Source organism: Acipenser ruthenus, chromosome 22 (genome assembly GCF_902713425.1).
Source record: "Acipenser ruthenus chromosome 22, fAciRut3.2 maternal haplotype, whole genome shotgun sequence".
NCBI classification, from domain to species: Eukaryota; Metazoa; Chordata; class Actinopteri; order Acipenseriformes; family Acipenseridae; genus Acipenser; species Acipenser ruthenus.
Window position 1 is genome coordinate 813,126 of NC_081210.1, and position 24,316 is coordinate 837,441.

General features: G+C 46.3%; 2 protein-coding genes across 5 annotated transcripts; one reads left to right on the plus strand and one right to left on the minus strand.

Moving 5' to 3' along the window:
* The first annotated feature begins 4 nt into the window (after positions 1-4).
* tmem186 (transmembrane protein 186) lies at positions 5-4,597 on the plus strand. Its single transcript, XM_034926520.2, has 2 exons — positions 5-300; positions 544-4,597. The coding sequence occupies exons 1-2, from the start codon at positions 235-237 to the stop codon at positions 1,267-1,269; spliced, it is 792 nt and encodes a 263-aa protein (XP_034782411.2). The 5' UTR covers positions 5-234; the 3' UTR covers positions 1,270-4,597.
* On the minus strand, positions 2,348-24,316 carry LOC117418383 (4-aminobutyrate aminotransferase, mitochondrial). Of its 4 annotated transcripts, none has more exons than XM_034926892.2 (15): positions 24,157-24,316; positions 13,476-13,615; positions 12,384-12,481; positions 11,261-11,290; positions 10,782-10,899; positions 8,962-9,011; positions 8,313-8,393; positions 7,855-7,947; positions 7,671-7,733; positions 7,468-7,531; positions 6,809-7,095; positions 6,548-6,715; positions 5,990-6,136; positions 5,436-5,547; positions 2,348-4,870 (listed from the first exon to the last, which is right to left on the minus strand). In XM_034926892.2, the coding sequence occupies exons 2-15, from the start codon at positions 13,543-13,545 to the stop codon at positions 4,749-4,751; spliced, it is 1,503 nt and encodes a 500-aa protein (XP_034782783.2). In that variant the 5' UTR covers positions 13,546-13,615; positions 24,157-24,316; the 3' UTR covers positions 2,348-4,748. The 4 variants fall into 4 exon arrangements, with proteins under 4 accessions (XP_034782783.2, XP_034782784.2, XP_058851701.1 ...); XM_034926893.2 differs by lacking the exon at positions 24,157-24,316 and adding an exon at positions 23,947-24,067; XM_058995718.1 differs by lacking the exon at positions 24,157-24,316 and adding an exon at positions 19,178-19,269.

Sequence of the window (24,316 nt, forward strand, 5' to 3'; positions counted from 1 at the left end):
AGGGGGTGTTCTGTTTCCACTCGGAGACGTCACTCCGACGCTTTTCATGTGTTTTTTTTTTTTTTTTTTTTTTTTTATTATTGATTCCCATGCGCAGTGCTAATTATATCTCAGCAATATTACTATATAATATATTTAGACCAAATATTCCTTAAATTCTATCAAGTTCGAGAGGTGCGCATGAGCGAGATGTGAAGTAGCATCAACGCATGCGCAGATCACCAAGACTACTGTATGTATATCTTGATGTGTCTCTTAACGCTACATCGGATACGCAGCGCTGGATTAAAGGAAGGCATGGTAATTACTGTGTATTACTCGTGCATGGCTTGGGCTTGATCGTATTGTTTTTAATTGTAGCTAATTTTGCGACAGTGTTACTCACTTTAAGTCCCACATTGGTGTTAACTACAATTCTGCTTAATTCTTGTCTATAAGAGCTTGCTGTGTCACTTGTTCTGTAATGTTTATAAAGTAGCATGTTTTAGTTTCACAGGCTAGCGTAATCAGAGCTTGCTAACATACTTTTTCTTCATCTTGAAGAACGTGTCGAGATTCTGCATAAGGACCTTCACGGCCAGGTCGCTGGCGGTAAAGTGTCCCCAAAAGACAATACAAATGCCTCGCTCGGGGCAGTGGAGAGCCGTCCCTACCGGCACCTGGCACCCCCCTGCACCCCACTTCATCCCAGCGCAGAACACAGGCAGGACCTGTAACGACACACGACTGAGACATCTCGCAACTGGAAACAAGGACCGGTTAGATCTCCAGGAAGCGCAAAACCAGCGCAGTGCAGAAGACTACACTCTGATCTACAAGCTGCCGGCCATCAAGTTCCTGCGAGCGCTTTCCAGGCTCAAGCTGCTTCAGACGGGGATCACCACGGCTCTGCTCCCCGCTGTGTGCTACCTGTACCTGGAGGGACAGGTGTCCTCGTCCCTGCTCGGCTACACCGCTGGAGTAGCCTCCTTTGCCGCCCTCATGCTTTACTCCATGAGTCACTACCTCCGCAGGGTCATCGGAATGATGTACCTCAGCGACTCCAGAGCCACGCTCAGGGTATCTCATCTCACCTTCTGGGGCCGGCGGCATGACCTCTACCTCCCCGTGTCGGAGGTCATGACGCTGGGGGACACGGGCGACTCCAGGAACGAGACGCTGCTGCAGCTCAGGCGCTACAAGCACCCTGACGTGCTGTACTTCTCCACCAGGCTGGGGCAGGTCGTGGACAGAGAGAGGTTTGTGGAAGTCTTCGGGAGCGTTCCATGAAACGCGCAGTTTGTGGAAGAACGGAATCGTGGTGTGGGAGTCTTGCTAATGTGTGAAGCTACAGAATCAGTGGCCTCAAGTGGACATCAGTGGCCTATAGGACATATAATGTTACAGCACTTCCATAGCCACACCAGCAATTAAAAAAAATAAATTAACATAATAGAAATCAACACACTTTGAATTAAATTGTGTTTGTGAACCTTATCTATGGGTAACGTTGCCCTGCCAAAACATATGCACCTTGTAAACTATAGCACAGATAAGGAGACTTTAACATTAAAGAACAAAAAAAAACATTTTTAAGGAAAACTTTCTGTCAGGATTATTTAATTTTGCTCAACCTTTGATTATTGTGTTGAGTTAGGGTCAGGGTTAGGCTTAGTGTGTTGATGCACTCTGGGAGACAGTGGAAAGTCCTCATGAACACTGAAAACAAATGGGTGTGTTTGTATGATAAAACAAAACAAAACAAACTTCTACAAAGACCAGTCTTCGACTCCCTAGAGCCGTCACAATAAGTAAACGTCACTGTATATGAAAGGGGATGATCAGCATCATTTATTATTAAAAAAACCAAAGAACACCCCACCCCACAGCTGCTGTTTAAAGATCGATTAAAATCAGGTTTCTTTGAGGGTGCTTGTGCGCCAGCCTTCCTTCCATTTCTAGCCAATGGGATTGCAAAGCGATGCTCCTGAAGACAGACACGCTCAGGCAGTGAGTAGAGTGACCTCCTTTTTTTAAAGGAACAGAGCAGAGATTTCATAGATTATGTAACCATGCACCGTAAATACAAATACATAAAGGAGGCTGTGTGGTCCAGTGGTTAAAGAAAAGGGCTTGTAACCAGGAGGTCCCCGGTTCAAATCCCACCTCAGCCACTGACTCATTGTGTGACCCTGAGCAAGTCAGTTAACCTCCTTGTGCTCCGTCTTTCGGGTGAGACGTAGTTGTAAGTGACTCTGCAGCTGATGCGTAGTTCACACACCCTAGTCCCTGTAAGTCGCCTTGGATAAAGGCGTCTGCTAAATAAACAAATAATAATAATAATAATAATGACATCACTCACTCCAGATACACAGAATTACAATGAAGTTTATTTCACAATACTGATACATTTTTTTTTTTCAATCACAAGAATAAGGACTAGATTTTTGTAGGTTACAGCCACACTTGGCAGTTTAGTAAACATTAATGGCAAAGTTTTCATTAACCTATTCTTGACAGACAGAGTTATGAAGCTTTCTTTTTTTTTCTTTTACGCAGACTAGACAAGCTTCAGTTATGAACTTCACGTTCACCACAACTACAAAATGTCAGTAAACACTACGAAAGAAAAAAAAAGATAAAGGCAATTACCAGCCTCCCTTCTGACTGTGTCGTGTGCAACTGATCAGCAAGCTTCACTTTGCATAAACAGTTAAGACGTTCTATATATTTCTAAAGACGCGACTGACGAGAACTGCAGTCCGATTCTAAGAAGTTCAGTCTCATGATCGGATACAGCTGTGTGAAGGTATGGGGTTGAAACGTGTGCATGTTACAATGTGCATTGTGCATTAATGGGTTTATATAGACCGTATTATATATGTAACTACAACTGGGACAGTATTGTCAGTTATCAAACACAACAGAAATAACTGCAGATGAAGACGCCGGTTTGAATAGTCCAAGCCCACTGAAGATGAAGGGGAGGCGAGGGGAGGGGAGAGGAGGAGACTGACAGAGTCTTGTTGTATTTCCATGCAACAGCTTTAAACACCATCTCCTTTATTACCCTTACCTTCACTCGTTTGGTGAAGAATGTGTCACGTTTAGGGACGGAAGGCAAAACAGAGAAGAAAAATGCAATGATGTTCATAACCTCCTGTGAATAAAAAGCAAATTCCAAAATACTCCTGGGTTAGATCATTGTAATAATAAGCGTGTGTAGGACTGCTTATTGGTGCGTTAATACAGCAGGGTGAGAAACTCACTCTTATTCCTCCACTACAGCTGTATGAACACCTCCTCATGGTGACCCCTCAGACTCGTGTGTGCTGTGATGAGGCTCCAGTGGAGTTAGCAAAGGCGTGATTGTTCAAATTCCTGGCAACTGCTCATTCAATAATATACACTCTGAAACCCAGGGCAGGGTGTTAACAGCCATGTCTATTTTACATTAATACTAGACCTGCCTGCTGCAGTTTAATCAAACACTAGAACTGTGTGAAGCCTTGTCAGTACACCTTTTAAACTGTGTGTAGAGAGTGTATGATACTGTTCATTTAAACTGTGTGTAGAGTGTGTATGATACTGTTCATTTAAACTGTGTGTAGAGAGTGTATGATACTGTTCATTTAAACTGTGTGTAGAGTGTGTATGATACTGTTCAATTAAACTGTGTGTAGAGAGTGTATGATACTGTTCAATTAAACTGTGTGTAGAGTGTGTATGATACTGTTAATTTCTTCATTGACAGTTCGATGTATGCTCTCCATCTCTTATCTTGTAATTAAGGTATTGCTTTTTCACTTCCAGTGTAGAAACAGAAATGCGTTGTGCTTATCCAAATTATCCAAACTGCAATGAGCTCTCATAAAGAGACCCAGCCTGGGATCTGGGCTGTTACCCCAAGTGGATCGTACCCAGGAACTCGTCTGCGGAGGGGCAAGAACCTTCCCTTTCTGTGCTCCAGTACAGCAGAGCCACACTGCTTGAAAAGAGACCACGCGGCAGGCCTTCAGACACGCGAGGGAGCGGACAGGGCATGTGCGTTGTGCTGCATGGGCAACGCCGTTTCAGCTGGCAAGCCCTACCTGGGCGCTGGTGGACTACACATGTACTACTGGAATTGCAATGCCAAAACTTACCCAAGAGCGCCTGACAATAACATGCAATAGTGGGTCGCATTAAAATACAAAAGAAATAGTCCAAGTCCCGCACTTTTAAAACTCAAAGACTGCAGTAGCTACTCATCTGCTAAGCTACGAAGCACTGAAACCCCGTCCTTCAGTCACTAATGTGTCCCTCCAGCTCCATAGTTTCTGACAGGCGAGGCTCTACTGTATGCGAATCCTGTTGGCATGTAAAGGGACGGTTTTTGCTTGCATCCACCCAGCAGCGTTCCCTGCTTCCACACGGCACCCCCCGAACACAAAGGCAGGGGAGGAGCTTATCCAGTCAAACTACTGACACATTCCAGGATGGGTGAACAATTAAAAACAAACCATTATAATAAAAAGAAAATAAATCTCCCTACTCGGTTGCCCCCCACCCCCAGAGGGATTACAATTTTGCTGGAGCCCTTATATAAAATTATAACAAGGTTTTTTTTTTTTTTTTTTTAACAATATTTAAAATTAACTCCCCATTGTGCGTTGCTGTTTGCTTGTATGTGATGGTTCTTAACCAAGGCTTGTGATTGGCTCATTTTGATTGCTCGAGGGAGGGGTTTGGACCCTGTGCTTTGCTGTGAAGCGGAGCTCTCTTGCACCCTACTTGTACTCTGCCAGGATGTCGTTGAAGATGTTCAGGAAGACATGGGCGTGGTGCTGTTTGAAGACCAAGGTGGGGCGGAACCGAATGGAACGCTCTCCGCAGCCTCCGAGAACGACACCTAGAGCGAGGAAACAGCAGAACACAAGAACTTAAACTCCATTCAGGGACACGACACACCGCTCCACGCAGGGACACGACACACCGCTCCACGCAGGGACACGACACACCGCTCCACGCACGGATACGACACACCGCTCCACGCAGGGACACGACACACCGCTCCACGCAGGGACACGACACACCGCTCCACGCAGGGACACGACACACCGCTCCACGCAGGGACACGACACACTGCTCCATACAGGGATACGACACACTGCTCCACGCAGGGACACGACACACCGCTCCACGCAGGGACACGACACACCGCTCCATGCAGGGACACGACACACCGCTCCACGCAGGGACACGACACACCGCTCCACGCAGGGACACGACACACCGCTCCACGCAGGGACACGACACACCGCTCCACGCAGGGACACGACACACCGCTCCACGCAGGGACACGACACACCGCTCCATACTGGGACTGGTGCAGTTAAGTGTGTCTTGTGATTTCAAGGTTCTACCATGTCAGTAGAATGTACAGATATTGCACTTTGGACCCGATCCCTCCTCACCTTTGTTCCTGGCCTTTATGATCAGGTTGTTGCGTGTTGCCTCATCTCTCACGTCGATGGCTAGGAAGGTACCCTGGCCCCTGGCTGCACTCAGAAGATGGGGGTAGCGACCCTGCAGAGACAGGCCAGGTCAAAGACATGGAACAAAACAGGGATCCGTGCCAAGATCAACGTGAAGGTTTAGACAGGAAGAGAGCGACGACTCCTTTATTAACATGACAAGCATTTAACTACTGAATCAGCACCTGGAGAATGTCCTGTGGGTCCAAAGGTTCTGTGGGTCACGCAGCACTAATCCATAGAGATAGAAGACATAAATCAGCTTGAGATCTTCACTGCAATTTCTTTGCATTACCCAGAACCATCATGCTTTCTGTTCCCCTCTGCACCCCTGGCACTGGAGTGATTTGACACAGAACATTAAACGTTACCATTCGTGCCAATGCTTCAAAAAAAGCACTGTACATCAGAGGATCAGGTGCCAACAATACAAGCTGCAGTAAACAAAACAGGTTCTTAACCAATTCGAGATACGCCATGGAAACCACGGATACCTGGAAATCATGCAGTCCATCCATCAGCGCTTTCCCAGCCCGGGAAACCTCGTCCAGCAGATTCTCAGTCCGGATCACGTTGAGGACTTCATTGAGGAGCAGGTTCTTGGATGGGTCTCCCATCCACGTATTGAAGATTCGGTATGGCTGTGCGCAGAGAGAGAGAGAGTTAGAGAGTTAGAGATGCATGGGGGTGTTTCAGACTTTTACACTTTACACACACAGCAGGTTTCGCAATGAGCTCAATTCAATAATACCCATGAACTCAACAGCTTAAAAAAAAATCTGACTTAAACTCAAAGTAAAACCTGGGATGGCTCAAACTGCAATGCAATAGGAGTCTTACGGTACTTCCATCCCCAAAGCAGCCCTTGTAACAAGTTGTAAGGCGTAAGCTAGTGTTCCTCTTCATAAGCATTGCATTGTCTGTGTGTTAACTATGACAAAGTCCCAACTGCCTCTCCTTACTGCAGGGCAGGGAGCCTCACTGGGCTCAATCCCATCCAAGCGCAGCCCACACTTGTTGATGCCAGCCCTTGTTAATCAGGGTGCCAGTACCTCAGCAGGAGTCAGCTCGTCCTTGTGGAAGTATCCTCCGGTGAGCATCTTCTTACTGAAGGAGACGATGTCGGCTGGGTCGTCCATCCCCCAGTGTTCATGAGCCCAGAACTTCCCAGTGCCGCCCCCTCCAGTCTGGACCTCATCCACATGGAACACACAGCCGTGCTGAGGAGAGAGGGAGAGGGAGAGAGTTACTGCACATCTGTGGCTTGATGGAGATGGAGAGATCCAGCCCAGCTCGCGCAGCAGTGCCACTACCTTCTTGGCGATGTCTCGGAGCTTCTTGAAGAAGTCTGTAGAGGCGTGGTTGTCCCCTCCCTCGGACTGGATGGGCTCCACCACGATCCCGGCCACCGTCTTTCCTTTCTTCCTGTACTTCACGATGAGGTCCTCCACCTCCTCCAGGCAGCGTGCCTCCTCCTGCGCGTTCTCCCGCACAAACTCCTCCAGCGGGTAGCGCAGCCTGGGGAACGGGGCGATGGGCCAGTCGAACGTGGGCATGTCCAGCTTGTGCACGGCCTTGGAGTGCGTCGTCGCGAGGCAGCCTGCGAGTGGAGGAACGCACAATCGGTTAGCGAGACAGCTTGGACGTTTATACTGGGACCTGCCTGTCAGATTTATTACAGCTACTCGGAGGGGATTACATTTTCGGCTTTCAGATTTTTAATATTTCAGTTTTCCCCTTCTCCAGCTACAAGGCATTTAGTTAGCACAGTGCATTCAGAACTGGATGTTGTTCCCCTAATTCTTACTTTGAAAATAACATGTGTACTGAGTGTGAGAGAGAGAGGGTGAGAACTACTCACTAGGGAGAATGTTGCAATGAATGGGAGTTTCAGGATAATCGTGAAAGTTTAGTTTTTTTGCTGATTACCCGGAAATGCATTTCGGTATCGTCCCTAACAGAGGCCTCTTACCTAGAGTCCTGCCGTGGAATCCACCCATGAAGGATAGGATACTGAACTCAGGGCAACCAGGAGCCTGGAGACACACAAGAGAAACAGTGAGTTCCTTCCACCAGCAGATGGCAGTGTGGTCTGCGGCTGCACTGCTCATTCTCAAAGTCAAAGGAAATGAAATGCGAGACAGAGAGGCAGGGAGAGCTAGACAGACCAGGTACCTGGTTGATCAAACACGAATCCAGATCCTCTTTGGTGGGCTTCATGTTCCCCCTCTCCTTGCACTGCAGGTTAAAAGCACAGGATGGATCAGAGTGTTGTATAGTAAGACAGTATTACATCACAGTTCATGAAGATAACCATGACTGGCACGCTGTATGCAAAGATTTAAAGATCTCTACTCACTCTGTACCAGATGAAGGCTGCCTTGTAGGCATTTTCATTGGAGCAGGACCCACAGGCCATGGTCTGGATTTTCCGGAGGCCTTTGGGGGCGATCTGGGTGGAGCAGAAAAGTGTTAGGAGGACTGCTAAGCGAGTCCCGCACACATAAACCTCCTGCAACATTGAAAAGGTTACCCTGTGGACATAGCATTCCAAGAAAACCACTGAACTGGGGGTTCAAGGTGTTCGAGAGGAGAGAGATACCAATATAATATGAAACTGCATGGCAGCGCACCAGATCATGGCAGTCTGTGCTGTTATTGACACGTAACATATTGTAAGCATGCAGGCACGACTAACACTAATGTAATATGCAAAGCAATTCCACCTTGTACAGAAAGCTAGCCTTGTTGGGTTTATGTTACACACACACCACCCTCCCCTCCTCTATTGTGTGTGTCCGAGCCTCATGCACTTACTGACAGTAACGCATCCAACAGGTTCCCAGGGAAGTTCTCTGGAGGCAGAATCCCCAGAGCGGGTCTGTTCACAAAAGCGCTCTAAAGAAAGAAGAGTCCGGAACAGTTCAAGTCAGTATTGGGGGGGGAGAGGAAATGAACCACAATCAACAGCAGCTCGGCACAGCTAGGAAATCTCGCACTTATCTTAGCCGATGTCTTTTTCTTCTTCATCTTCTCCTTCATGTTTAGATTCACTTTGCAAATCCTTTTCTGTTTCAGTCATCACAAACCCCGAAGTTTAAAACACCCCCGTCCGTGGCCTCAAATCCATCAATAAGAAATACAACACACAACAAAACGTGGTACCTCCATGCAGAGGATTTCACGGATACGCACAAAATGTACCTTGAGAGACGGGACATGTTTGAGAGCTGTACAGAGGCCACAGGAGTGCTTTGAACATCTGAAACAGAAAATGAGATCCAAAGCGACTCTAAACAGGAGGAATACCTCGGACAACAATGAGTAAAAGCAGACCAGCGTTCCAGACTCTGCATGTGTGCATGTTGCAATGCATGCTGCAAAACCTTCTGTAGCCCCTCGAAAACCCCCAGTAGCATAGAGAGTGACGCTCTGCACGGGGTATCCCTGGATCCAGCAAGCTTACCAAATTCAGCGGGTTCTGCATCACTTTGAGGAGTGCTGGGTGATTGTAACCTAAAGATAAGAAAACACACACTTTTATTAAACACAACATGTTCTCCAAACATCAAGAAAACATTATCAATTGATAGCGATAGGAGGGCAGTATTGCCTGCAATCAGTTTCTAACCAGCAACCAACTTTAAAAAAAACAAAAAAAACCGCTGAGCATTATAATGACATTGAGCAGGGAGAATGCAAGACCGACTGGGAATTCGTTTCCAGTTACGCGGTCAGATAGGTTTAATATGTGGGGCACCTCTAGTAATGAGGGATTATAAGAGGTGGGGGTCTCGATAACGATTTTGTTTTCGGAAGCCACTTTTTTTTATATTTCGATATATTAAAGTACATATATATATATATATATATATATATATATATATATTATTTTTATCTCAGCTGCACAGAGATTCATTACCCTTATTGTCACAGCTGATAAACGCCTCTGCACCACTCCAGAGATACAATCACAGATTCACAAAGGCTTTATTTCCCCTTCCTTTTGAATTACAGCGACAATCACTCAAAGAGATTATCTACCTGGAACTGATAACAAAGGGAAAGGCGTCATACAGCGTACGGTACGTGTGATTCGGGGCTGGAATCTACTGCAGTGCTTTTCTCTCTGGTTCAGTGACCAAGCTGATGCTGCATGCCGCAGTGCCACAGCAGAGGAGGGGATAAACAACAGTGCCTCCACTCTGTACACACAGACACACCCCCTCAGAGCAGAGGAGGGGATAAACAACAGTGCCTCCACTCTGTACACACAGACACACCCCCTCAGAGCAGAGGAGGGGATAAACAACTGTGCCTCCACTCTGTACACACAGACACACCCCCTCAGAGCAGAGGAGGGGATAAACAACAGTGCCTCCACTCTGTACACACAGACACACCCCCTCACAGCAGAGGAGGGGATAAACAACAGTGCCTCCACTCTGTACACACAGACACACCCCCTCACAGCAGAGGAGGGGATAAACAACAGTGCCTCCACTCTGTACACACAGACACACCCCCTCAGAGCAGAGGAGGGGATAAACAACAGTGCCTCCACTCTGTACACACAGACACACCCCCTCACAGCAGCTACACAGGACAACCCTGCCTGCCACGCGCTCGCATAGCGAATATCACCGTGCAGGTATCTGAACAGCGATGGGCGAGGGGCTCGACGCGGCTGCTGAAATGAATCAAGCTCTGCAGAGGACTTCAAGAGGTGGAGGGGTTCATGAACGGCGCCCCGATTGTCCTAATTTCGCAGAGCCCAATGCTAGTTTCTCCCGTTCTGCCTGTTTTGCCAAAACGGTGCCAAATAAATCAGACTGGTTTACTGCTTGCTTGCCGCGGTGCAATATAATGGCAGATACCGATCGCTTTCCATTCAGCGGCAGGTCAGTGGCCCGTGTAATCTCTCATTCAGAGACTGCCCCTGCTATTGATTTAAACCTTCATAAAAACAATACATTAAAAACAAGACACACACACCCCGCCCCCCTCCCACCCCCCTCTCCCCCCAGGCAAGCCTCCAATTTACTGCCATCGACTGCAAAGCGTTTGTTTAATGGGAGCTGTCGAATGGGAGCTGTGCATATGAAAAAATGTTGCAATCAATCAATGCTAAGATGAGAAACAGAATTAAATAGTAAGAGAGAGGAGGTGGGGCTGCAGTGTAAAAGGAGGAAAGGTGTTGCTCTGTATAAACATGCCAGTAAGGATTTCCTAGCCAGTCAGCCAGCCAGCCCTCGGTAACGAGCAGAGGAATCCAGCATCTCGTACCGATGGGGATGGATGAGATCTGAGTGTAGAGGTCCAGCATCCTGTTCCCATCCACGTCCACCAGGTAATTCCCTCGGCTCTCCTCGTAGTTGCAGAAGAAGTTTATCGCGCCGGTGTTCTGGAAAGAGGGTGGGAAGGCAGAGCGCTACAGAACCTCAGTGGTTTCGTGCTTTCACCTGCACTGAATCGCATTTTGTTTCCTGGTTATTCAATACATGCAAATACATGCAGGGGAGAGCAATCTAATTAAGGTGTGGGCAAAGCCATTGTGTATAACAATGTATCCATACTCTACTGATCAGTTTGGGCACACAACAAAAGAACAATCAATCTGTTTTTGTGTTTAATAGCGACCTGCTTACACTAGAACAGCAGTTCAGATTATACACCACACGTGCCCGCTTGATGGTGGTGGGCAATGCACAGCTCTCCTAACTCTCTCTTCACATGCTGTACTGGCACAGTTTACTGACACTCACCTGGATCTTATCCAGCTGTTTTGTCAGCTCCTGTGAAGACACAAACAAGGTATAATTAGTCTGGGTTGCTTCCTTGTGTTTGTTTTCATGCAGCGCAAGTCAGATGTAATCTGCAGTAGTACAGAGTATATTAACAGGATTTAACAAGGCTTATGACACGAATGACACATATTAAATGTTGAAATTCCAGATTTAAAGGATACCAGTTTAACTAATTTTCTTCTGAATTTGTTCTCTGCAGCTTGAACTCTCAATTTGATTTAAAGATTGATTTGACCAGATAAAAGGTTCCTTGCTTTCCTCGTAATCCTACGGCAGAGAAGGACCCAGAAAAATTCAGAATTCATTGTTGGAATTCCTTTCAGGATACATAACGTTGAGTACATGTAACAGGGCTGAAGCTGGGCGCCGCCATGCACACTACAAGCAAGTGTCTTAACCGCTATGCAAGAGAGCCAGGCTCCCTTGCCAAGGTGGTTATAGAGCAGTTTAACCTCTATAACAGCAGTGCATCACACAGCACTGCCCGTGACATGTAGAACGCTGTGAGATCCATGATGCCACCCAGCCCTCCTCGCTCCCCCTGGATCCGGGACCCCCGGCCCTCCTCCCTCCCCCTGGATCCGGGACCCCCGGCCCTCCTCCCTCCCCCTGGATCTGGGACCCCGGCCCTCCTCCCTTCCCCTGGATCCGGGACCCCCAGCCCTCCTCGCTCACCCTGGATCCGGGACCCCCGGCCCTCCTCGCTCCCCCTGGATCCGGGACCCCCGGCCCTCCTCCCTCCCCCTGGATCCGGGACCCCCGGCCCTCCTCCCTCCCCCTGGATCTGGGACCCCCGGCCCTCCTCGCTCCCCCTGGATCCGGGACCCCCGGCCCACCTCGCTCACCCTGGATCCGGGACCCCCGGCCCTCCTCCCTCACCCTGGATCCGGGACCCCCGGCCCTCCTCCCTCCCCCTGGATCCGGGACCCCCGGCCCTCCTCCCTCCCCCTGGATCCGGGACCCCGGCCCTCCTCCCTTCCCCTGGATCTGGGACCCCCGGCCCTCCTCCCTCCCCCTGGATCTGGGACCCCGGCCCTCCTCCCTCCCCCTGGATCTGGGACCCCCGGCCCTCCTCGCTCACCCTGGATCTGGGACCAGGAACCTCGGTCTTCATGGAAGGCCCATCGAACTCCAGATCCGGTGAGCTCTTAGTCGCAGCCTTGCTGATGCATCTGTAACCTGGGGAAATATCACCATGGGGGAGATCAGGCAACCCCCTTATAGAAATCAACCAGGGTAGATCTCCACAGGGATCATGCAAATGATTAAAACTGTGCTGTACATGCAAATACACTGCAAGTGCAGAAACACGAGGCACCTCTGCAACCAACTGTGATTGTGCAACACGGAAAAACAACCCATTAAAAATAAGACAGGTTTGAAGCGGATTCAGCCTGACTGTGAAACCTTGTACTTCAGTCAGTCCCAGTGCTGAGCTGTCACACCCCTCCCTGTCTGTGCCCCCACCCCACCCCCCTCCATCGGGGGAATGACTCCAACACTGATCAGCAGGTCTCTGTACAGCACAGCTCGCAATTGCACAGAACACTGAACAGCCTTTTAAAAGGGTTTCAAGCAATCTCAGATTTGTATTCCTCCCGTGTAGAGCAAGCAGAAGAATACTTTGCAGTCACGGTCAGCCAGATAAACAGCAGGTCATTATCATCGCTGCTGAAGATTATTTAGTGTTTCCAGGCAGCATGGCAAATCCATGCTGTGCAAACTATAACACCCAAACCAGAACCCCCTAGTGCAGGCCTGTATTTGAAATTGAAAAAAAATATGTAGTTTGAAAGAGCTTGGCAGCCTAATTTAATTTCCTGGACGCAGAAGAAATAGATTCGATAGCTGGAGATGCTGACAAATGCCAGTGCATTATCAAGGGGCTGTGCGTTACAAATCCTAACAGAAGAGACAGCTCACTGGCGAAATTAACATTTAACTATTAAACACAAATGCAAGCGTACAGAATCACAACGCATGAACCCCTTATTGATACTGAGACTGCATGGTAAAAGTCTTGTCTGATGGGTGCAGTCTGTGCTTGGCTGGTTACTGTTACAGCTCTGCAGCTGAGCTCCCTACACTACGTTACTGAGCAGCACTGGAAGTGACTCAGTAAGCCGCTGGAGTGGGACAGCGTGCAGAGTGGCTCGCTGGCACAGGCACTCACTTGGCGTCGACAGTCGCAGGTTCTGCTGCAGATTGACAGCGAGCTGGCGGTACAGCAGTGTGGAAGCCATCCTAATGCCCTGGACAGGAAACGGTCGCAGCACGCAGTCTCTCAGACTCCTCCTCCTGTCTTCACTTCACCTGTAAGAAGGGAGAGAAAACCCAGCAGGGTTAGTCCAGACCCTGCCGATTCACTGCTGAGCCACCTTGGTGTCCGCTGCTCTTCTAGGGCCCCAGAGTGAACTCGCTTTTAATGGCGCAGCATGCAAACCTTCAGAAATAAGCAAAGCTGATTCCCAGCGGCTCGTGGGACTGGGTAACCCTGGAAACATGCAGCAGAAAACATGTGCTTAAAAACCAAATGTTTCAGCCAGTGCTACTGTATCTTCAGTTCAGACAATGTAAACAAGACAAGCGTGATTACCAATTCATTCAAAGATTTACAGCCCCATTCCTAAAATAGCCACAATAATAGAAGAGTTCTTAGGTGTTTTTTGTTACTTTCTGAAACTGAGTTATTTTACATCTGTACTTTTTTCCCCCACCTTTCAGCTCACACGCCCTTATAAAAGCTGACATTGGGATACACCCCAGGGATGGAAATAATTTTGCTATGACTTTAATAAGGCATACCTGAGCTTGTTACCTATACACTGGAAACCTGGAATGGGTGAAACTGCTATGCAATAGGTGTCTTATTTCCATCTCTGCACCCATCGTTTAATTACAGCTAATTATTGCAATGATAGATTATTTTTTCCCCAGTGGTTGCCAGGTTCCTCCTGATGCGAGGCTTACAGAAGCACTGTGCAGTAAGCACAGGCAGGGCTGGTAAACAGCTGCCTCTTTGCCTCCCTTATAACAGCGCTGCTGGTGCCAATCTGCAGGAAAATTGCTCCCCATGAACTTGTCTTTGTCACAATCTGACCCCGTCTTAGCAACCTGCAGACTTCATGGAGAGTCACACACAAATGCTGCAGCATATTGTTCCTCGCATTAAAAATAATTTTCAGAGGGCTCCCAAGTGGTGCATCCGGTAAAGGTGCTCCGCATGGAGTGCAGGATGCACCCTATAGCCTGGAGGTCGCCGGTTTGAGTCAAGGCCATTCCACTGCCGACCGTGGACAAGAGCTCCCAAGAGGCAGCGTACAATTGGCCAAGTGCCGCCTGGGTGGGGAGGGCCTAGGTCGGCAAGGGTTTCCTCAGCTCACCGCACACCACCGACCCCTGTGGACTGGTCGGGTGCCTGCGGGCCTGCCTGTAAGCTGCCCACAGCTGCGTTGTCCTCTGTCACTGTAGCTCTGAGTTGGCTGCATGGTGGGCACACGTTTCGGAGGACAGCGTGTGTTCGTCTTCGCCGCACCCGAGTCAGCGCGGGGGTGGGAACGGTGAGCTGAGCCTAAAATAATACAACTGGCTATTTCAAATTGGGAAAAAATAAATAAATAAAATAAAAAAATAAAACCATTTTGAGATTTTTGTTTTCTTCCAATAAAAATTCTTCCTTTATATATTGTTCTCTTTTCTTTTTAGTCGTATATCTGTCTGTAAGTGATCTATGTACACTATATTTTAAATAAGTAACCTTTACATATAGAAGAAGGTCAAACAGACGATAAGAGCAGTAAACCCTGTTTTATTATCTGCAAACAATCATAGGGCAGATCTCCAGCTGCACTGAGCACACAAGTGACGAACCCTCTGTGTGGAGGTGTGGAATACAATGACAGGCCACAGAACCAGTAAGAAATGAATCTGCCCAGTACGGGACCCACCATAGGCTTGGGACCCCTGTGCACCCCTGTACACCCCTACAGCACACCCCTGTACACCCCTACAGCACACCCCTGTACACCCCTACAGCACATCCCTGTACATCCCTACAGCAGTCCTGTACTCTGCTCATGCTATGGTGGTCTGTGTCTTTCCAATTGAATTCAAATGAGCAAATTTAAGAGAGTCTGCAAACTAATTTGATAAAAGCAGTTTGTCATGTATTACAACAGCAGTATGTTAATTATATTCCTACCCCTAAGGCACAGCAGTCACTGTGAGAACAGCGATCCCCTGTCACTGAGACTTCAGAAGTCTATTAACATTCTTTACAAGAAACACCGAGAGAGAGGGGAGGGGGAAACCACAGTGCTGAAAATTAAAAACCGGGATCCAGGTGTACAATGCATTCATGTCAGTGAAAATATTTTTTTCATTTTAAACTCCCCTTATTTTTTTTAAACCTTATTGCTTTAGACTGAGGAGGTGTGTCAACTACTGCGTTTCTTATCACAACTCTCATCAGGCTCTAGCGCTAACTGTGCAGACCTCATTTAACCCAAAGCTGTGACTTTCCACCCTGCCAAGCACAAGCCCTGAGGTTTCTAAGAACTCACTGATCAGAGTTCTGACAGCTCCAAGAACACACTGATCAGAGTTCTGACAGCTCCAAGAACACACTGATCAGAGTTCTGACAGCTCCAAGAACACACTGATCAGAGTTCTGACAGCTCCAAGAACTCACTGATCAGAGTTCTGACAGCTCCAAGAACACACTGATCAGAGTTCTGACAGCTCCAAGAACTCACTGATCAGAGTTCTGACAGCTAAGAAGAACACGCTGATCAGAGTTCTGACAGCTCCAAGAACTCACTGATCAGAGTTCTGACAGCTCCAAGAACACACTGACCACAGTTCTGACAGCTCCAAGAACACACTGATCAGAGTTCTGACAGCTCCAAGAACTCACTGATCAGAGTTCTGACAGCTCTAAGAACACACTGATCACAGTTCTGACAGCTAAGAAGCTGGGGATAGCGATAGGATTTTAATGCTAACAATGTACTGTATACTTCAAGTACTGGGGCAGCCCAATAGGGCTGCAGATTCATCATGGTACAGTTCCAAAGTCTAATTTGCACCATTTTTGAGAACCCTCTAATTACATAGTGGAATTAGTCAATAACAACCCTCTATACATGCTTTAGAATACTAGAGAGAGCTTTCAGGGTATTCTAGGAGTGATTCACATGCCTCCACGGTGTTATGAATGCAGACAAACAGGTTCTCTCGTATTTGCAAGCTGCAAAACAAGGTAGTGTCTATGTACATCTAACATGAAGAAGAACAAATTGTTTCCTACAAACTGAACACATTCTGGTTGTCTGAAGACATCACTTAAACAGCTGGACTGAGAGCTTGGCAGCATCATTATATCATCTGTTAGAATGTCCCAGCAGCTTTCCCTCTGCTGCGCCAGCGGGCTGAGTTACATAACCACCACACGAGGCAATGCAATGCCTGCCACTGAGTCAACGTGCCAGCCTGCAGACCAGCTGGAACTGGTTCTCACCACATGCAATAGCAATAGCAATACCCGAGCTGTAAACTACAACCCTTTCAATTCATTCTTTTTTATATATCGAGCTTGGCAGAGGAAGAATGTACCATCACAAGCCTGATAATGAGGGAGTTCATTGAAGACAAAGTGAGCGACTCAGCAGCCAAGACTGCCTCTTGCACGGGATTCTGAGACTCAGTAAAGACTGTGCTATCAAGGCTTTAGTGGTTTCCATTGGCACCAATAAAGACTCTTTGTTGAAATGTTTGTCTGCCAAAGCTCTGTGGGTGCCGTTTCCTTGAGAACTGAATGCAAGCATGATCCGCAGCGGGGAGCAGTTAAAAAAACAACATGCAGTTAGCAGGACTGAGCTCAGCAGCTGAATTCTGTGTTTTGGACAGTTCAGTCATTTCCAAATGGTCAGCACTGTGTGTGTGCGTGCATGTGTGTATGCATATGTGTGTGCATGAGTGTGTGTAAGTGTGTGTGTGAGCATGTATTACTATCAATGTGCGGACAACATTTGAGAAAATGTCCCCACAAAGATAGTAACTCCTGAAAAAATGGTGTTGTGAGGATGTCCCCACTTTGTAAAACACCTTTTTAAGAATTAAATATGCCTTCAAATTTTTTTTTTTTTTTTTTAAAAGTGCCAAAATATTTAGTTTGTTGTCAACTTTCACCCTGTGTGGAGTTTTGTGTGACTGGAGTTAGAAGAAAAATATAGTGAGAGTCAATGAGAAGTCCCTACAAATATAGGAATGCAAACAGGTGTGTGTGTGAGTGAAAGTGAGAGTGAGTGTGTGCGAGGGTGAGTGAGAGTGTGTGCGTATTTGTTTGCGCTCGAGCGAGAGACTGCTTTTTCAATGCTTTGCCCCAGGATGCTTTGTGACAGCTGAGCGGGTATCAAAATTAAATTTCTAGTACTGCATCCCCAGTGCTTTGTCTATTAAACAGAAACTGTTGCTAATACGACGCAGAAGAAAGCTCTGCCTGTACAGAGAAGCAATCAGGTTGCTCATTATTCCAGAAGAGCCTGCCTCACTTCCCCCTGCTGCTGAAATCCATGCAACGCCGAGCAGTGCAATGGTGCAGAAAATGACAGCACAGCCTGCTCCTCTTCACAGCCAATGCCATCCCTGACAGGCAAGCTGCACAAGATGCAAGAGTTACCGCTCCCATCGCATGCCCGGATCTGCTTCTTATTTTTTTTTAGCACCGTGATTCAACTGCAAAGGCTTCGCATAGCCTTCCTCTCGCCTTTTAAAATGCTAATTGCTTTGCATTACGCAGCAGAGTGTGTGTATAATTTATCCACTCTGCTCGTGTAACTAGTAACCATAACCCATACACAGGTATATCAATTTCTTATCTTTTAATGAATGGCGCTGGAGAACTGCAGTGTAATGTAAACTTCTCTGTGGTCGCTTTGTCCTCAATAACATATATATGTGGAAAACTGGAATAAATATCTAAGTGGGGACACATTATTAATATTATTTTCATTCAGCCGTCTGATACCAACCGCACTGTATTAAAAGATGTAGGCCTGTCGACCATCAAAAAACAAAAAGTTCTACTTGTTGCATATACTGTCAACAGCTACAGAAAATTGCAGATGCGTTGTTTTATATTTCACAGCCTGTTGTGTCTGCTGCTCGCTTTGAGTTTCCGCTGCATTCGAGAAGTCCCCTGATCACATTACGTTGTGCAGGGTCTGTGCCCCCAGCCTGCATAACTCGGCTGTGTGAACGAGACACTGTGGTATGCCTGGCCATATACACATGACAGAGTAGATGTTGTTTTCTCTTCGTACTGGTAGCCATGAGAACCTGCATCTAAATCACTCAAGCGTGCAAAAAACGTGAAATGTGGACAAACAAGAGACAGATCGATTGCCATTAATAAGTAACTGCCACCATCACGACTCGTCTCTCATCCGAGACGTTTTCAAATTGAACTCAGCTTCCAATCAATATCATTCAGCAGACTGATGGAGCAACGATCAGCTTCTTATCTTGCTGCAATCCTACCGTGACAGTGACAAAAAGCATAAAAATAATCAATCTCAAAAAGAGAATGGTGAGCCGTGGGGTTCAAAAGACGAATGTTCTTCTACACGAGTAATTTGCTCATTCAAAGCATTTTAATAATGTGTTTTTGTGCAACGGAACAGCTTACAACAGCCATACCCTCCCCCGAAAACACAGCTGTCCTTCTCCAGATGGTAAGCAAGAGTGTACAGTATGAATTTTTCGTTGGCTAAATGCAAGTTAATTAACAAAAGGGAAAAAGAAAAAAAAACGGATCTTGGGAAACCCAAAGCACATAGGACTGTATGCCTCCCACCATACCCTTCTAACTCTTACCTGGATCAGACGTGCAGCTCAGAGGACGCAAACTCTCCTGGTGTAGTACTGCAGGCTGCTATTAGAGACCTTTCCACCTGGGGTGCTTAACTTTGAATCAAATGATGTTGCAATAATTAACCGTGTTGTTCTTTTTAATTTGTTTTTACGTAGGAGGAGCGTTCAACTTTTAAAGTTTACGCCCTGGTTTAAAAAACAACTAACAAGCTCAGGGGCACAGTGGAAAAACAAGGAGCACAAAGGTTTCTTTCATCGAGAGATAAGATTAATCCAGCTGAGTGCTGAGAATTTTATGGCAAGCCTACATGTGCTTTGCAAAAGTATGCAATTGAGCCTATAACTTACTGTGCTACATAGGAAGGGTGCAGCATTAGGACAGGGCTGCAGCACAAGGTGAAGCTGCAATGATGGGGTTTTGAACAGCGCCCCCTTCCCAGTGTGCAGAGAGACCATTCTCGTGGTGTTGCTGTAAGCAATCCAACGGTAACATCCTCCCGCAGGCTCATGCTGTCCGTTTGCTTTCTGTGAACTACAGTTAGTATTTTGATCCTTCCGTTACCGCAGTAGGACCCGATACTTGTTGGGTGGTTCTGTACTTCCTCCATATTGATTAAACACACAACAGGGTGTTAAATTAAGAACTGCTAACAGAAACTTAATGAATTCCATGACACTTTGTGAACACTTCATTTGATGCAATTAGCGGGTCATCACGTGCTGATTAAGGGTTGACATAATGACCTGCCTGGGGGCATCCTGTAAACCCAAGCAAGCAGGAGACAAGACCACTGCAAGTCCACATGTGCGAATAATGTTCAAGGCATTCACATGACTGTGCAGCGAAACCTCCCTGGATGAGATAGCTGTTTTTTGTATTCCTTGCTGGTGGCTTCTCTAGTGCTTCTTATCACAGGAAACCATGCAGGGAATTGGACTGGTTAAAGACTCTAATGGTTAACTCCCTTCAAAACAAGATACATTGCACTAATATTTTAAAACCAATAATAATTTAACTAGACCCTTGGCTGGCTTGATGCAATAAAATAATTTAACAAAAACACATTTCCACTCTGGCTGGGACCTGGGGTGTAAAATGAATAACGAATGCCCGTTCAGAGTTCATTACTCCACCCCAGTCCTTGCTCAAAGGCAGCGTGCTGTGCATCACTGTGAACGAATACATTCTGCTGTATATTTCTGCCCGAGGCTGAATTGTCCACTTGAGTTGATCAAAACGTTAGCTGAATCCAATGCTGAACTCCAGTGGCTTGTCTCACTGTGGTTAAGATCCTCAGTCTCTGCCCCCCTGCCTCACATTTCTATAAACTCTGTGTCACAGCGTCTTTAGCGTGACCGCCCTGTCCTTGGCTGGGTCACGACCTGCAGGTCGCTGTGGTGCAGTGAGGCGAGATACTCCTCTCCGGCCTGGCATCAGTCAGTCAAGGGGAACCTTTTATTAAAGGTTTTAAATTAACCATTATTAAAGATAAACTAATGGACATGTTTATTAAAAAAAAAAAATTCCTGCAAAAACCAAGACACCAGGTGAAACCGCCACAAAAGCAACCCCTTGTGTAGGCAGTAGCTTTTCCAGCACAGGCCTTGCTAAATGCTTTGCATACAGTACATTTGCCTGTGTTTAGTGTCACATAAAAGATACAAGACACAGCCGCACCCGGTCACTTTGGGCATGATTTACATGTGGCTGCCACTAATCACTATGAGAGATGCAAATGGTAAAACAAGACGTCCCTTGCAACAAAGTGCCTCAGTAGTACTGCAATAGGACGGCAGAACAAGGCAGAATTTTGGACACACGCTGCCTTGTTATGCAGTACACAGTACAGCAGAACTGCAGCAGTACAAGAGGTCATTTGTAGTGCAAGGTCATTTGCAGTGCTAGCGCTGGACAACCGAGTCCCAGTGACTGCTGTGTTATTTGGTGTTTTTTCGCAAGGGGGTTAAGTCACTCTGACAAAAAGCGAGTGCCTCTAATCCGTTGCCGTGGCAACAGAAGAGAGCCCGCACAAGGGTAAAAGCCATTATGCAGTTGCTAGGGTTACCGATGTGGAGAATCGGAAACCACTAAACTATAATTATGAAGATCAGCCCCGGGAATTAGCCTTCAGTAATCTTTGCTGCACCCACTGTACATTTTACTGCCATGGTACAGCTGCTGTGGTTAATATTTTGGTTTGAAGTGGTGGGGGGGGGGGGGGGGGGGAACGAACTGTAAATGACTGCAAATAACCTCGAAATTTGAATGAATAAAAAAAAAAACTACTGTAGAACAGCTAAGTCGACGGTCAAGGTAGAATGAGCAGAATCATATGTTTTATTTTCAAGAATGAAAACAAATACATTTATTCATGTCGACTGAAATGCAAAACCAGGGGCAGGGTTACAAGTTTCTCGATCCAGATGGCTGACGAATACAAGCTGCTGGTAATCTAAACTAGTGTAAACAGAGGAGGGTTGTTGTTGAGGGTTTTTTCAGAATTAAGCCAAACAAGACTCTTGTTTATCTTGGATACCAGATTTCCTCATCGAAATTCTCTGTGCAGCTTCAAATGGTTCTAATGCAAAAAGGACACACACCCTGCCTCTCACTGGTCAGATTGAATGGGTGTGCAACACCGTGAGAAAGAACCCCAGAATCTCTGGATAGTTGACGAAGAAGCTCGCATTACCTCAACAAAGGGATGGAAATAAAGACAAACAGGTGTGTCAGGGAGTGTCTCGGGAACCACACTGTTCACTAGCGAGGTCAGGAAGTGAAGCTTATGTACTGGCTACTGATCCTTTCCAAATCATTGCTGATTTAATGCAAAAAACCTTCTTCTTAAGCATGTTTGCTAGAAGGTGTTTTTTTTCTGTTTTGCAGCCTGACCTTATTGCAATGCTTTGCCCTCAGGTAGTTACGATTGAGAACAGCATTTCTGGCAGAGCACAGAAAAGCAGGCTTCCTGCCTTGTGTCTCAGATAAAGGTCAAGGCTGTTTCATCGAGGTCTGACCAATCTCAGCAAACTGGGGGGGGGGGGGGGGGGATCTTTTCAGAACCCCAGGAATAGGGATGCCAGCTCATAAACAGGGTTCTGAGAACCTGTATTTGCATTTCCCAATTCACACCAACAGGCCAAGCTTCACATGTTTTGTCTTGTCTAGCCATGAAGAATGGACTAAGAACGAGCTCTCAGTCTAGGACTCAGTACAGCCCAAATCAACCCCCCCCCAACCAAACTACACACTGTTAATATACTAAAAAAAACACGTAAGGATCATGGCAGATTCACACCACTGTAAAAACTGCATTCCCAAAACCTAAAGTATGTGATCAAAATGAAGGTCTGCAAACACGATCCCATGAAGGGGTAATTTAATATAACTAACAGGATCATCCCTTTTGAAATTCCAGCCTTGTAACTGGACATACTGTCCCGCACTCCCCACCCTACCCCTAAAAAAACTATGCAACCTGCATTCTAAAAATAACTCTTCAAGCAGGCTCTAGCCCTCTCTGACAAGAGGGAACGTATAGCACACGAGGGAACGTATAGCACACGCACGCACGCACGCACGCACGCACACCGTGCTCCAGCTCAGCACGGGACTAGATGTGTAATACAATGATCCAGCAGGTGAATTTGCAATAGCGCCTTCTGCTGTCTGCCATACAGAATAGCACTCAGGGGGCCCATATAAGATCATACAACAGGTGTCAAACCTATTGCTGTAGACCCCAGAGATCTTATCATTCACTGACGGTTTCCAGTACCTGCCACCAGTTCTTTCACTGAATTTTATTCCATCCAGTTGAGGCAGAGGGGCAGACTTATATATATATATATATATATATATATATATATATATATATATATATATATATATATATATATATATATATAATAAAATGTATAGTGGTTTTAATAATAATAATAATAATAATAATAATAATAATAATAATAATAATAATAATATCCAGCAGTGTAAATGGTTTTTAAACTCCTTTATCGAAGTATGGATAATACCTGAAAAAGAAACCCGACTTTGTAACCCCATCGCGAGCAGTCCTTGTGAAAGAACATAACCCTGCATATTCCTGGAAAACGACCAGGGTGAAATTCTCCGTTTCCTGTTGATTTAATCCGTGCTGTCCACTTTTGTACTTGCCCGAGGCTGGAACAGATCAATAGTTTCTTACATCATAAAAACAAATGATTAGCTGAGCACTAATAATGCAAAATTCAATAAAAGTTGTTGAAAAAGAGCGTTTGTTGACTTGGCCACCAGCAGTAACGAGCGATATTTCTGACAGCTACATTGCTTTGGAATTACGTAATGATAAAGCGGGAGAGAATACTGCTTTACATTCTAAATATACATTTTACATGGAAATCGCAAGACGTGCAGCGTAACGATTCATAACAATAATAATAAGAATTTCTGGAAGAGAAGGGATACCACGATTTTAATAAAGCGAGTCTATCCCCAGCGCGATTGTAAGTTAGCTATAACGGTGTTCAGTGCTGGGGATCACATTAATGTACAAACCCAGCAATGAAGATGTGCAACACAGCGCAGCAACCAACCAGTTCTGACCAGATTTTGCTTTCGATTCCCTCCAGCGTTTCCATACATCTTTAAGTGTTCGCCGTTAACTATTATTAATAAGTGGCAGTATTATCACGGTACTAGCGGAAAGGAAAACAGACACATTTTATATCATTAGTAGCAGCATGCATGACCGAGAATGCTGTCATGCACTTACCAGACCCAAACATGACGTGTCCAGTTGTACAGTACTCTGAATCAAATCCGTATTATCACCATCGTTGTCATGCACACACGCTATTCTTGCAAAATGAAATGACAGGCAGGTGTGACTTTTCAACGCCCACGGAGTACATAGCCTGTGTATTTACTTTATTACCGTGTCACGCTCTCTGAGTGATGATGTAAAGAAACGTGCAAAACCCACCGTGTCGTTTACTTGTCAGGAACGATGTGGAACTATTCTCTGTTACAGCACGCGATCACAGTCCCTCTAAATTTCAGAACAAATGCCGTTGCTGTCTGTCACATTCACCGGCCAGCGACACAGCTGCTTTTTAAAGATCGATTAAAATCAGGTTTCTTTG

What these genes read in the sequence shown, in the direction of transcription:
- tmem186 (XM_034926520.2), top strand. Translation starts at nt 235, where the DNA reads ATGTATATCTTGATGTGTCTCTTAACGCTACATCGGATACGCAGCGCT. An exon ending in CTGGATTAAAGGAAGGCATG is followed by an intron (nt 301 to 543) that starts GTAATTACTGTG and finishes TTCATCTTGAAG; the next exon opens with AACGTGTCGAGATTCTGCAT.
- LOC117418383 (XM_034926892.2), bottom strand. Translation starts at nt 13,545, where the DNA reads ATGGCTTCCACACTGCTGTACCGCCAGCTCGCTGTCAATCTGCAGCAG. An exon ending in AACAGCTGGATAAGATCCAG is followed by an intron (nt 10,900 to 11,260) that starts GTGAGTGTCAGT and finishes CCCTCTTTCCAG; the next exon opens with AACACCGGCGCGATAAACTT. An exon ending in ATTCCACGGCAGGACTCTAG is followed by an intron (nt 7,096 to 7,467) that starts GTAAGAGGCCTC and finishes CTCCACTCGCAG; the next exon opens with GCTGCCTCGCGACGACGCAC.